This window comes from Triticum aestivum, chromosome 5D (genome assembly GCF_018294505.1).
Source record: "Triticum aestivum cultivar Chinese Spring chromosome 5D, IWGSC CS RefSeq v2.1, whole genome shotgun sequence".
Lineage (NCBI taxonomy): Eukaryota > Viridiplantae > Streptophyta > Magnoliopsida > Poales > Poaceae > Triticum > Triticum aestivum.
In genome coordinates, this window is record NC_057808.1 from 475,930,974 (window position 1) to 475,945,145 (window position 14,172).

General features: G+C 44.0%; 1 protein-coding gene across 4 annotated transcripts; it reads left to right on the top strand.

The window, feature by feature from the left end:
• Positions 1-349: 349 nt before the first annotated feature.
• On the top strand, positions 350-5,766 carry LOC123122922 (pentatricopeptide repeat-containing protein At1g77360, mitochondrial). Of its 4 annotated transcripts, none has more exons than XM_044543300.1 (6): positions 350-2,190; positions 2,604-2,721; positions 3,290-3,329; positions 3,432-4,472; positions 4,693-4,722; positions 4,800-5,766. In XM_044543300.1, the coding sequence occupies exon 1, from the start codon at positions 716-718 to the stop codon at positions 2,168-2,170; it is 1,455 nt and encodes a 484-aa protein (XP_044399235.1). In that variant the 5' UTR covers positions 350-715; the 3' UTR covers positions 2,171-2,190; positions 2,604-2,721; positions 3,290-3,329; positions 3,432-4,472; positions 4,693-4,722; positions 4,800-5,766. The 4 variants fall into 4 exon arrangements, with proteins under 4 accessions (XP_044399235.1, XP_044399236.1, XP_044399238.1 ...); XM_044543301.1 differs by having other exon boundaries at positions 2,640-2,721; XM_044543303.1 differs by lacking the exon at positions 2,604-2,721.
• Positions 5,767-14,172: the final 8,406 nt, after the last annotated feature.

Genomic DNA, 14,172 nt, shown 5'->3' on the forward strand with positions numbered 1-14,172 from the left:
TTTTCCCTTCCTGATAAGTGGCATACGTATGGCACAAACATATGGCAACGTCGAACGGTTTTGATGTCAAGTTTAGTGACGTGAGGATGACAACTTTCTTTTGGATGGCAAATTTCAGTTTATTTTTGGGGTTTTTTATGGCAACTTTAGTTTAAAAAACGTTAGGGCCGAAGTGCTTTGTGCTATTTTATTTCTCCCTCGCAAAAAAAAAGGAAGTGCTTTGTGCTACAAGTGTGGCACTTATCATTTGAAAAAAAAATGAAAGAAACAGAGGAGAGGAGGGGCATTATTTTCCAGAAACTTCAGTTTGTATCCTTTTTTGGGCTTGAGTGGACTGAGAACGCATACACACCCAACAGACAGGTTCACTCGGCCTGCTCAAGCCCTCCTGCTTCTCTCTTCCACAGGCCATTTTCTCCCCCTCAGTCGACGACGTTTAGATTCCGACGGCCTCCGCTGGACGAGAAGGTTGAGAGGGTTCCGGTTGTGAGCGGGAGGCAGGGCTTGAGGTGGAGGGAGGGAAGAACAGAGCGGTGGAGGCGGATGCGTGCGGCTACAGCTGGAGTGATCGCGGCGAAGGAGCGACGCCCCGCCCAGTTGCCGCCGCCGGCCGCCGGCCACCGCAGAGCGAGACCTCAGTGAGGCAGTGAAGTACGGGGGTTCTGCGCGAGCTCCACCACAGCAGTGTCAGCGTGTGGAAGTCGGCGATAGCAGAATGGCTGGTTTCCGTCTCACTGGTCTGGAGGCACGCAAGGTGTTTGTTAGAATGCTTAGCAGCGGGACAGGTGGCAGCGATGCGGCTGTGGACGCCTTTGACCCTGCCAAGCGCCTCTGCAAGCTCATCATCTCCTGCCGGCAGGCCTCGGGGCTTGAGATCGAGCTCGACCACAGCGACCTCCGAGTCACCCCGGATGTCGCCGAGCGCGTCCTGGAGCGCCTCGACAACGCTGGCATGCTCGCGTATCGCTTCTTCGAGTGGGCGCGCAAGCAGAGGCGTGGCGGCTGCGCCCACACCGTCCGCTCCTTCCACACGGTGGTCGCGTCCCTCGCCAAGATCCGCCAGTACCAGCTCATGTGGGACGTCGTTGCCATAATGCGCCGGCAGGGCGTGGTCAATGTCGAGACGTTTGGAATCATAATGCGGAAGTACGCACGGGCGCAGAAGGTCGATGAAGCTGTTTACACGTTCAATGTCATGGAGAAGTACGGCGTGGTGCCCAACCTCGCCGCTTTCAACAGCCTGCTTTGCGCGCTGTGCAAGTCCAAGAATGTGCGCAAGGCGCAGGAGATCTTTGAACAGATGAATGGCCGGTTCAGCCCTGATGCCAAGACCTATAGCATCTTGCTTGAGGGTTGGGGAAGAGCGCCTAATCTCCCAAAGATGCGAGAGGTCTACAGTGAGATGCTTGAAGCAGGCTGCCAGCCTGACATAGTCACATATGGCATCATGGTTGATTCCCTCTGCAAAACAGGTCGTGTTGAGGAAGCTGTCTTTGTGGTGCAGGACATGAGCTCCAGGGGCTGCCAACCAACAACCTTCATATACAGTGTGCTCGTGCATACTTACGGTGTTGAAATGAGGATCGAGGATGCTGTTGCAACATTTTTGGATATGCAGAAGGACGGGATCGTGCCAGATGTTGTGGTTTATAATGCACTTGTCACTGCCTTCTGCAAAGTGAAAAAATTTGACAATGCATTTAGAGTCATGGATGACATGGAAGGCCATGGAATCACCCCAAACTCAAGGACCTGGAACATCATCCTTAACAAGATGATTAGCCTTGGAAAAGATGAAGCAGCATACAGGGTCTTCCGCCGTATGATAAAGCGCTGCCAACCAGATTCTGATACATACACCATGATGATAAAGATGTTCTGTGAGAATGACAGGTTAGAGATGGCACTGAAGGTATGGAAATATATGAGGTTGAAGCAGTTTCTGCCAAGCATGCACACGTTCTCTGTGCTGATCAACGGGCTGTGTGACAAGGGTGAGGTTAGCCAAGCTTGTGTTCTGCTTGAAGATATGATAGAGAAGGGCATTAGACCCCCTGGTTCAACATTTGGCAAGCTGAGGCAGCTCCTTCTGAAGGAAGGAAGGAAGGATGTGCTTGAATTTCTCGTTGATAAAATGAAGATTCTGATACAGGAACCTTTGTTTGATTGACCATTCATTATGTTCCAATGGTACTACTGCTCAATCCTACAGCTGCCACCCATGGCTCATTTGAAATAATAATTTCAGGGTTACTTTTGCTATTGCTTGTGGGATTTCTGTTATTGTTTGTCGAGCATGATTTTTCTCTTTTTATTAAGGCCATGGTGTTAATCTATGTTTGGAAGAAACACTTTCCATCTTCCGGTCTCAATTGTATCAGGATAATCCAAATGATAGTCAATTGTGCGATAATAGTTTAGGTTCATACAATTTGTAATTTCCAACTACAGTTACTTCATAAGTACCTCATCGTTGTGCTATCAACCAAACTGGATACAGTTTTATATGGTGCTATCAGCATCTTCCTTGTATTAGTTCCACTTCTGTTAATATGTTGCAGCTAATAATTTTGTATCTTTGGTTTCTTTTATTTATTTCACAGCAGGAGACAAAGGCTAATAGTGATTCTTCTTCATAGGTAGTTTAGTTGAAAAGATATCACCTCAATGTCTCTGTGAAAAGGGGGGAAATCAATTCAATGTAGATTTTCTTTCACCGAGGTAAAATTGTACATTTTTGTTTGATCAGCCCTCAGGTTCAGTCTCTAACAAAGCAGAGCCACAAGTACAGTTGTATTGACCTTGCAGTAGTCAGAGAAGATTATACATATTATACACTAATATTTGATTACTCCATTTTCTAGATTGCACGTTAACTATTACTCCCTCCGTATTAGTTGTCGCTAATTTAGTACAAAGTTGTACTAAATCAACGGTAACTAATATGGAACGGGGAGTAGAACCTAGCAGATTTTGGGCATGTACAGATTTCCTTTTTGGCCGTACTCTGTCCATCTGTTGAGTCATGTGTATTTGCTAAAATGCACAGTGCTCTTGTTATAATTGGTTTCGTAGCGTCTTATGTTGGTTTATTTACTTGCTTGCTGCATTTACTTTTATTTTTTATATTGCAATGCCGCTAAGTTTTCCAAAAAAATTGAAAGTTCCTTGATTGCAAAGTTTAACAAGAAAAAGGCATCTTATTTCACAACTATGTTGTTGATTGATTTTACATTAGATCTGATTCTGAATATGACACATGATGTTCAAGTTTTTTTCTATTGTGCAGGCTTGAGGGAGCAAATGTCCAATTCTCCAGGATGGATAAGGTTTTTCTCTTTGACATATTCTTGTAGTGATTATATGTCCATGATGAAATCTCTTCTTCAGACTGCCTAAAAACTATTGTTGTCTTGTGTCATAATTCATAGGTAAAGGTAAATCCAATTATAAGAAAATAAAGCCATTGACAAGAGGCATAGAGGTTTCCTTGGAAAGGTCAAGAAAAAGCCAACACTGGCAATCAAACCCAAATCTTGAAGCTTTGATGGGCTCTGCACATCAGATGGCTATGGCTGTAAAAAAAAACAGATGCCTCAAGACCCTGGGCTGAATTCGCAGTGCTCAAGCGCTTTTTGGGGTAGCGGCAGAATCCATTGTGGGCAACGGGAGGCAAGAAAATTCTGGTCTGACCGGTGGTTGCAAGGCAGAACAATCACTGAGTTGGCTCCTAACTTGATCAAGTTGATCTCCATAAGAGTTGTTAAACATCGAACTGTTGCTCAAGCCCTGAACAGCCAAGGCTGGGTAACTGACATCAAAGGAGCCCTAACGGTACAAGTGAATTATTGAGTATCTTCAGATTTGGGACATGGTTGATAATCTGGTCTTACATCAGAAAGTTCCTGATCAGCAGCGGTGGCGTTTCACTCGGTCAGGTTCCTACATGAGTACATATGCATATCACACTTTCTTCATTGGAACCACATCAAGTTCGCACCTTGGAAACAAATCTGGAAAAGCTGGGCTCCCCTGCACTGCAAATTTTCATTTCGTTAGTTGTAAACAGCCGGTGTTGGACAGCTGACCGACTTGCGAAGCGCGGCCTTCCCTATCCAGTTGCTTGTCCCCTCTGTGATCAGGCTGAGGAAACAATCCAGCACACCATCATCTCATGTGTGTTTGCTCAGCAGATCTGGACACTAATTTTCCAAAGGTTGGGCCTGATTGCTATTGTCCCTCAACCTACTGCTGCTCGGTTCTCTGCTTGGTGGAGCAATGCTATCAGTAGGGTTCCAAAGGTGCTGAGAGAAGGCCTCAACTCCCTGATCATTTTAATACCTTGGGGGCTTTGGAAGCACCGAAATGATTGTGTTTGAAGGGGCAAACCCAAGTGTTCAGGTGGTTTTGCAAACAGTGGATGAGAGTGGTTTATGGTGTCTGGCTGGAATCTCTGTGCTTTATAATCTCAGGTGCTTTATAACAAGTTCAGCTTCAAAGCACTCATCTTGTATCCTCCTCTTTGGCTATTTAAAATAGTGGGACCTATTTTCTCCAGTTCATGCAACATGTTTGTGTGTTTGACTTGGAAGTTTGTGTATACTTTATGTACTGAATTTCTGGTATGCCATCTTTAAGTTTACATTGCTGAACTGAAGAATATGATACTACTGTTTTTGTTTACAATTTCAGGAAGAGACGCTTGAAGTTCATCAAGTTTCGGTTAGTATTTAAAGAACTGCTTAAGATTAATAAGAAAACATTATTTTTATTCACAATGTATTGAACTTCTGTCTTAGGGCAAGGGATCATTGCATTGAAACTTTACATGCGTGAAGGATAGTACTATGCTTCGTCTGGCAAGCTCCTACTACTTGGTGTCTAAAAAAATAGTTGTGGTTTGCCAAATGGAAACAAGAATTATCCTGCACTGGCACTGCAAGTATATTTCAACAACTTATAAGTATTGGAATTATGGTGCGTGGCCTCATGCTCCCCATGGCAATTTTGGAGGAATCGCCTAATGTTCTATGTTCTGCATGACTGAAACTGAATGGTACCACTATTATTCAACTTGCATCTGGGCAAAGTTTCGCGTGCTCCATGTTTGCCTGCTAATGCAGTTCTGTAAATGTTCCTTTCCACGTACAGTACAAACTTCATGAGCACACCATACACTAGCAAAAGAAGACAGAATTTTTATTTCCGTTTTTTCCTGACCATCTGGGGAGCGTCTGTGTCTGCGTGCTCCTAGGAGCCATGGCGCAACCTCTGTTTTGCAGATCATATTGTAGCTGTATGTAGATTGAACATTCTCAGGAGGTGGGAAGGCAAAGAGGACAGAGGAGTACCGACGGATGGCCCCGCTACGGGATGACGATGGCCCGATGCGGATCACGGACGAACGGAAAAAAATTATATGAGACCAGGTCTCACGGTTAGCAGGTGAGACCCGTCCTGATAGATGACACGTGGCATTCACAAGTCATAAAGCATTTAATCTCTCCTCCCTGGTTTCAGGTGGGGGTGGGGTAGATGCTTTGTGATTTATAAATGCAGGTTTGCTATTTCACATCTAGATGTGAAATAGTTATCTCACATCTAAATCCAGAATCGTTGCATCTTATTTGTCTTTAATTTTCGTGCTAACTTGATCTTATGTTGGTTGTTCGTATGCGCTTCTTCGTCAGCACATTGTCTCGACGTGCGTCCGTTATTTGGCTGCGTTATCATCCAAGCTAGGACGGGCCACGTTTTTTTTTCTTTTCTTGTCCGTGTCAGCCCATTCAGATTTTTATCGTTTCTTAGGCAGCGCTATCACATGCCCTGGGACCGGGCCACTTTGTGTTCTTTTTCTTTTTCTTCTTCATTTTTGTTTCTTTTCATTCATTTGTCTTTAAATTCATAAATTTTTTTAAAAAAAACATGAGATATATTTATCTCATATCTAAGTTTCTCACACGTGATCTAAAGCTATAATTTTTGTGCAGATTTGTGATCGTCCATTGCACACGATTTTTTTGAGCAAATCCGCTGCACGTGAATTCCTTCCAATGTTTGCGTGCGCGTGTGGCCTGTTGGTTGTGTTACATGTGCGTGTGGATTGGCCTTTTTGTTTGTGTGTGGGCCTGATCTGGGCTGGTCTTTTTTGTCTATGTTTGTTTGGAGAGTAGGCCTATTTTGTCTTTATGCTTCGGGAAAGAATTGGAAGTGTCAGAGGCGAGCATTTTTTTCAAGTATTTCCTGTTCGCCACTCTCTATACTCACTTATTTTGTTTTTTTTCTTGTTTGTTTTTTCTAAATTTTTCTCTTGGGTTTTAAACTTCTGTTTTTTGTTTCTTTTTTGGTCGTAAAATCCTTGATTTTTATAATTTCATATTGTATTTTTAAATCCACAACTATTTTAAACGATGTCTCGTCTAAGTTTGTCATTCTTTTGATTTAGTTTCATAATTTTCGTGTAAGCGCTCTATCTCCCGCCTCGCTTGTCATTGTTTGTTTTTGTGTATCATGTTGTTGGTCTGGGCCTGTTTGGCTCCACTTTTGTCGACCCATTATCGCAGCCCACTAGCAACCCGTTCGCTATGTTGTTTCCGAACTGTGACGTAGAATTGGAAGAGACAAAGAAAAAGAAGCTATATCACGGTCGCCTTCTTTTCCTGTTCATTTTGACACTGTCTCATTCCTTCTAAATTCATCAAGATGAGATTTAGCAAGATTGTCGGCTAATGTATTCATGTGTCGCATATTCTGTTTTGTCCACTTTGTCGGCTCATTCGTGGTGCATGTATGGTTTTTGTCGGACTTATTTTTTGCTTGCGTTCTTGTGGCCTACTTTTCATCTCATCTGTGTTGTAGATGTGGGAGAGACATGTTATGTCGCTTGTCGTTGCCTTTTTCTATTATCCTTTCAAGTTCGACGTTGAAGATACATGCTCTATTGAAAAGACAAGCTTTGCCTTACGGTCGATATGCAACTGGGTCCAACCAATTTTTGTCTTAGTTGCAAGTTCATCCTTAACACAGAACGAGGGCCGCCATTTTTTCCCTAGTAGCAACTCTAGCCCTAACATGCAATTTTTGTTCCGTTGCAAGTCTACCTTCTTTTACCAGTTGCAAGTCCACCCTCGACTCGCAACTGGGCCCAACATCTTTTGTCTCAGTTGCAAGTTCACCGTTGACTTACAACTGGGGCTCGATCTTTTTAGTCTCAGTTGCAAGTCACCCTTGACTCGCAACTAGGGTCGACCTTTTTTTGTCCCAGTTGCAAGTCCACCCTTGACTCGCAACTGCGGTCCGACCTTTTTTCCAGTTACAAGTCCACACTCGACTCGCAACTAGAGCCCTACCTTTTTTAGTCCCGGTTGCAATCCCACCTTGGGCCCACAATTGGGGCTCGACCTTTTTTTCCTAGTTGTAAGTCCACCCTCACTCGCAACTGGGGGCGAACTTTTTTTGTCCCATTCGCAAGTCCACTCTTTGACTCCCAACCGGGGTCCCACCTTTCTTGTCGTAGTTGCACGTTCAGCCTCAACTCGCAACTGGGGCTCGACCTTTTTTTTGTCCCAGTTGCAATCCATACCTCGACTCACAATTAGGCCCTGGCGTTCTCTTTGGTCCCAATTGCAAGTCCACCCTCGACGCCCAATTGTGGATAGACCTTTTTTGTCCCAGTTGCAAGTTCACCCTCGACACACAACTAGACCCCTACCTTTTTGTCCCAGTTGTAAGTTCACCCTCGACTTGCAACTGGGGTCTAATCTTATTAGTCCCAGTTGCAAGTCCACCATTGACTCGCAACTGAGTCTTGATTTTTTTTATTCCAGTTGCAAGTCTACCATCGACTTGCAACTAGGCTGACTTTTTTTGTCCTAGTTGATAGTCCAACCTCGACTCATAATTAGGGCCGAGCTTTTTTTGTCCCAGTTGCAAGTGCACCGTCTACTCGCAACTAGGCCCAACCTTTTTTTTAATCTAGTTTGCAAGTCCATCCTTGACTCGCAACTTGGTCCCGACCTTATTTTGTCCAAGTTGCAAGTCCACCCTTGACTCGCAACTTGGGCCCGACCTTTTTTTGTCCCAGTTGCAAGTCCACCCTTGACTCGCAACTGGGGTCCGGTTTTTTCCGGTTGCAAGTCCACACTTGACTCATAACTAGAGTCGGACCTTTTTTTGTACCAGTTGCAATCACAACCTCGACTCGTAACTAGGGTCTAACCTTTTTTAGTCCTAGTTGTAAGTCCACCCTCCACTCACAACTGGGGGCCGACCTTTTTATCCAAGTTGCAAGTCCACTCTTGACTCGCAACCGGGGTGCGACACGTTTTTGTCCCAGTTGCAGGTCCACCATCGACTCGCAACTGGGGCCAGACCATTTTTTGTCCCAGTTGCAATCCCATCCTCGACCCGCAACTGGGCCCCGACATTTTTATGCCAGTTGCAAGTCCACCCTCTACCCACAATTGAGACCTGATCTTTTTAATCCCAATTGCAAGTCCTTCCTCGACTTGCAACTTCACTCTAACAAATTTTATGAATATTTATCAATTTCATGAATGTGTAAAAATGAGACACACCCTTTTGAGTCATATCTTTTTGTATATAATAAAGCTAGTTTGTTCAGCAATTAAAAAAATGTCCACGCTTTAAAAAAATATTCAAGAATTTTTAAAAATATCCGCGTTGAAAATATCATTATGTCCACCAATTCAAAAAAAAATCCGCTTTAGTTTTGTTTCAGAATTTCAACAAATGTTCTTATTTTCAAGTTTTCTTTACAAATTCAAAAAATGTTCTGGAATGTTAAATTTATTCACTGTTTTAAAAATGTCCAGAAAATTTAAATACTTATGTTACTAGGCCTGATGTTTTTTCTGTCTCAATTGCCCGAGTTGCAAGTCCACCTCAACTTGCAACTGGGACCAACCTTTTTTTCATTGTGTAAACATTTTCTTTAAATGTCACAAACATATTTTTTGAAAATCTTAAACAACCTATTAAAGGGAATTAGTGACGGCTTTAAGATTTGTGTTTTTAGCTTTTTTAGGCTGGTCCTGTATGACTTTCTCCATATGCATTTTTTTAGCAAATCTCGATATGCATGTGGCCTGGCCATTTTGCATGGGCGTTTTGCTTGTGGTTTTTGCCCATTTGCTTTCGGCCATTATTTTGTTTTCCTTAGTAAGTTTTCACGTGTGTGTGTGTAAGAAGAGGAGAGACGTGAGCTGTTGTGTAGTAGTTTTTTTAGGACAAAGCTATCGTATCGTAGTGCTACTAGCAGCAGTAGGAGAGTGCTCTTGGCAGGTCAGAGCATTGGAGAATTGGGAGTAAATTGCACAGAAGTACCACAATTGGGGCATTGGAAGCAGATTGGTACCAAGATTGGTAATTTTTACGTGTCAGTACCAAGATTGGGGCTAGTCGTTGCAAAAAAGACTAAAAGCTCGTTTTGTACGTATTGACACTAAGGCTGACCGATTGGGCCCGCCCGTCAGGCGCCACACTGGCCAGTGCGCGCGTCGCCTGCGCTGGCTGCGCGCTGACTCGGACGAGGCCAGCCCGTTGGTGCGACCGAGCCAGACCCCGACCCCGCTCTGCCCTGTTCCTTTTCCTCGCACCCTCGCCGGCGGCTGCCTCCCCGCCCGCCCCGCCGCCGCCGCACCACGCCGCCGTAGCCATGGATCGAACTGCTTAGGCGCTGTCACCTTCCTCGCGCCCTCCTCTCCCCCGCGGTTGCTGTGCCCTAGGCGACGATGGCCTCGGCGACTCCGGCAGGCGGCGATGGCCTGGGCGATGCGAGCGGCGGCGACCTCCCCCGCTTCGATGGCAGTGGCGGCTACTCCAGCTCGGAGTACAGTAGCGCGGAGGAAGATTTTGCGGAGCCGGCGTTGTCGATGGAGCAGAGGCTGCGGCTGGCGCGAATTTGGGTGGACAACCCTAGCACCGCCCATCACTGGACTCATGGCTTCGGTGGTGTTCTGTAAGTGCTCCACTGTTCCATTCTTGCTCCATTCTTGCTCACTGAAATTGGGGATTAGGGTTAGAGTTTACTGCCTGCATGTTTAGCACTCTAATTGCTAGGCCTAACTAGAGCAGAGTAGTATAGTGGATTACATGAGTCCTAACTAGAGCAGAGTAGCATTATGTGTTACCTAACTGGAGCAGAGCAGAGCAGCATCAGTGGATTACATTGTTATTTCTTAGTCCAAATTGTCAGAGCAGCATTAGGTGTTACCTAGCTAGGGTAAATAAAAGCTTTGCTTATATGTTAACTTAAACAAAGCTCTGTTTATATGTTAACTTAAACATAAACAAAGCTCTGTTTATATGTTAACTTGTTTATATGTTAACTGAAACAAATCTTTGTTTATGTGTTAGACAATATGTTAAGTAAAATTGTTTATTAACCAATTTTGTCTGTTATTTCTTTTTGCAGTTTGTATGATGACATTTTGGATGTTAGGTTCTATTTTGATGCTTCAGAAATGTTAGAGCTGAAGCTCTGCAGTTCAGATGTAACATACCTGAATATGATTGCAGTGATGGAAACCCAAGGATTTAGTGAATATGATCTGCTGTTTCACATTGAGAATCCAGATTTAGGGGAGAAAGGATTGGAGATGGTAGAGAGTAATGCTGAGTTGCAACTAGTAAAGAGGCAGGTTGAGGAGTGTAAGGTTTTAAATTTGCTAGTGAGGGCATGTCCACCTCCTTGCAGCAAGTTTGAGAGGCAAGAATTATCCACTGTTGTGTATGAAGAGCCTGTGTTATATGATCTCAGTGAGCCACCCATCTATGCTGTTGATGAAGAAGGAGTTGCCTTTGAAAGTCAGAGTACAGCTGCAGTTTAGCTCATGGTACTGGTGTTTGCACACAAGAGAGCAAGAATGTAAAAGGAAAACTGAAAGCTGTTTTGGAAATAGAAGAAGAAGAGGGATATGATGGCAGTGGTGGTTCTGATTGTGAAGGTGAAGATGACAGTGATGTAAACCCTTTTTATATGGGTGATGCTGATGACATAGAGATGGATGAGGGAAAGAAACAGAGAGAGTATGATGAAGTAGAAGAGGAACAAACAGATGATGAAGAATCTGAGGAGGAAGAAATGGTGCATTACTCGGGTGACACAGAGGTTGAGGAACCTTTTGAAATGGATGAAGATGACAAGGTTGTTTCACAGGATGAAGAAACTATAATTGTACATGAAGAGAAGAAGAAGAAGAAACAGAAGCTTCCAGTTAGGAAAGGGCCTACAACAAGGACACATTCAAGTGTAGTTCAAGAGGAGGAACCTGATTTCAAACCTTCATCTGATGAAGAAGAGAAAGGATTGTTGAAGGAGGCTGATGATGATGGTTATGAGCCATTGTCATTTGTGCTGCCAAAGAAAAGGAAGAGCAGGGCAAAGCAGAGGCCTCCTAGAAAATGGTACAATGAGAAAATGGAGGCACCACATGAGCAATTATGTCTAAAGATGTGTTTCAAGGATCAACATCAATTCAGAGAGGCTTTGTTGAACTTACACATCACTCAAGGCAGAAACTTCAAATATCATAGGAACTCAGATCAAAGAATAATTGTAGAATGCAACCAAAAACATTGCAACTTCTTTATGGTGGCAGAAGTTATAAAAGGTGAAACTACTTTTGTAATTAAGAAGATGAGAATTAAGCACACTTGCCCTATTAGTACAGAGACAACAAGGGTAAGTGCCAAGTGGCTTGCACAGAAGTATGAGTCACTGTTCCGATCTGATCTAACAACTGGCATTCAGACTTTGATTGATGCCTGCATGGAGAAGTATGGTGTGGATGTGCCCAAGTCAATGGCATATAGGGCAAAGAACCTAGCTATTGATGTTGTGCTAGGAGACCACAAGAAGCAATACCCTAGGTTGAAAGACTATGCTCAGACAGTGATGGATACAAACCCTGGGAGTAGAGTAGTAGTCACTACTGTAACTCCAACACCCACTGAAAAAATCCCCCATCCAGGTCCAAGATTCCATGCTATGTTCTATTGCATCAATGGAGCAAGGGAGGGGTTTCTCAAGGGGTGCAGACCATTCATTGGTTAGTTTGTTCACCTTGTGCATTAGTTACATATTGTTTCATCTTGAAATGCATTTGAATGTTTTTAATACTGAATTTGCTTGCTCATTCAGGTGTTGATGGGTGCTTCATTAAGTTAACTACTGGTGCTCAACTACTTGCTGCCACTGGTAGAGATGGCAACAACAATATATACCCACTAGCATTAGGTATTGTTGGGCAAGAGGACACACCTAACTGGTGTTGGTTTCTACACCAACTTAAAATCTGCCTAGGAGGAGAAGTGGGAAGGTTTGGTCCATATATAATAATGTCAGATAGACAAAAGGTATGTGCTTGCATCTTATGTCATTATTCCTATATGGTTGTTTTGTGCTAGATAGTAGCTTAGCTAGTTTAATTGTGTGTCCCAGGACCTACTAAATGCAGTGAATGCTGTCTTTCCTAAGTGCAACCAAAGGTTCTGCCTTAGGCATATCTATGCAAACTTCCAAAATGCTGGGTTTAGGGGGGAAGATCTGAAAAAGTGTATGGATAATGCTGCCTATGCATATAGTGAACACAAATTTAACATTGCAATGAATGACCTTAGAGCTGAGTGTGAGCAAGCTTGGGAGTGGCTTTGTCAAATACCCAAGAAAACATGGGCAAGGCATGCATTTGACACAAACTGCAAGACTGACCTTGTAGTTAACAATTTATCTGAGGTGTTCAACAAGTATGTCCTAGATGTTAGGAAGAAACCAATTAGGACAATGTGTGATGGAATAAAGGATAAGCAGATGGTGAGGTGGCATAGGAATAGGGAGAGTGGAAAGAAAGCTAGATGGGACATAACACCCCATTATAGTGAGAAGCTAGAGGTTGAGAAGGAGAGGGCCAAATATTGCAAACCAATTCAAGCTGGTGTGGACTTGTGGCAAGTTACAAGTGGGCAGCAAACCCATGCTGTTAACTTGCAAATGCACACATGTGGGTGCAGAAAATGGGACCTAAGTGGCATCCCATGTAACCATGCCATCTCAGCAATAAACAAGGCCAAAAGAAAACCAGAGGATTATGTCAGCAAGTTCTTCAAGAAAGAAATTTATCTGGCAGCTTATGAACCAATGATCTATCCAGTTCCTGGTGAGCATGACTGGACAAGGACCCCTGGTCCAGACATTGACCCACCTGCATTTAAAGTGAAGAGAGGAAGAAAGAAAGAGAAGAGGATCAAGGGGAAATTTGAAGTTCCAAAGCCTAAGGCGACATCAAGAATGGGGACTATAACATGTGGCAATTGTGGACTGCAAGGACATAGGTACACAAGCTGCAACAAGCAGTTGAAGCCTGAGCTGGCTTTGAGGAAGAACAAACATGTGGTAATCCTCTAATAAGTAGTAACAGGTTTTCCTTCTTGTACATTCTATTTTTTTAAGTACTAACTCATTTTCCTTCTTTGTTTATGCAAGCCTCTTGCAAGGAATTCCAATGCTGGTGCTGCTGCTACTACACCAGCATCAAGAACTTCTCATCCAGCTCCTACAACAACACCAACAGCTGGAACAGGAGCTGGGAGAGGGGCTGCAGCTGCTGGGAGTGGTGCTGCTAGAGGTGCTGGTAGAGGTGCTGGTAGAGGTGCTGCACCAGGTGTTGGGAGAGGTGCTGGGAGAGGGAGAGGTACATTCTCTGCCCCAAGGCAATCTGGTCCCTCCACATCTACTGCTCCCTCCACATCTACTGCTCCCTCCACATCTACTGCTGGGAGAGGTGCTGGTGGTACACATAGTGGATGGAGGAGCTACTTCTATGCAAGTGGTAACTAGATACTTCATGTGTGTGTTCTTGCATCCTATGATACAATGTGGATGTACTTCTATGCTTTGGTTGTGTACTTTAAGAATCAATGCCATATATGGCTTTTGTTCATGTGGATGCATCTGATGAGTGAATGCCTGGATGTTCTTGCATCTTATTGATATGTTGTCTATGCTCAAAATGGTTCTTTTTAAGATTGATATGTTGGTGGCTCGGGGTCGACGGAACCACCTAAAGCATCATTTAGGGTCTAGGGTGGCTCGGGGACGACGGAACCACATAAAGGCATCAACTAGGGTCTAGGGTGGCTCGGGGTCGACGG

Coding starts and splice junctions, on each gene's coding strand:
- LOC123122922 (XM_044543300.1), top strand. CDS start 716: ATGGCTGGTTTCCGTCTCACTGGTCTGGAGGCACGCAAGGTGTTTGTT.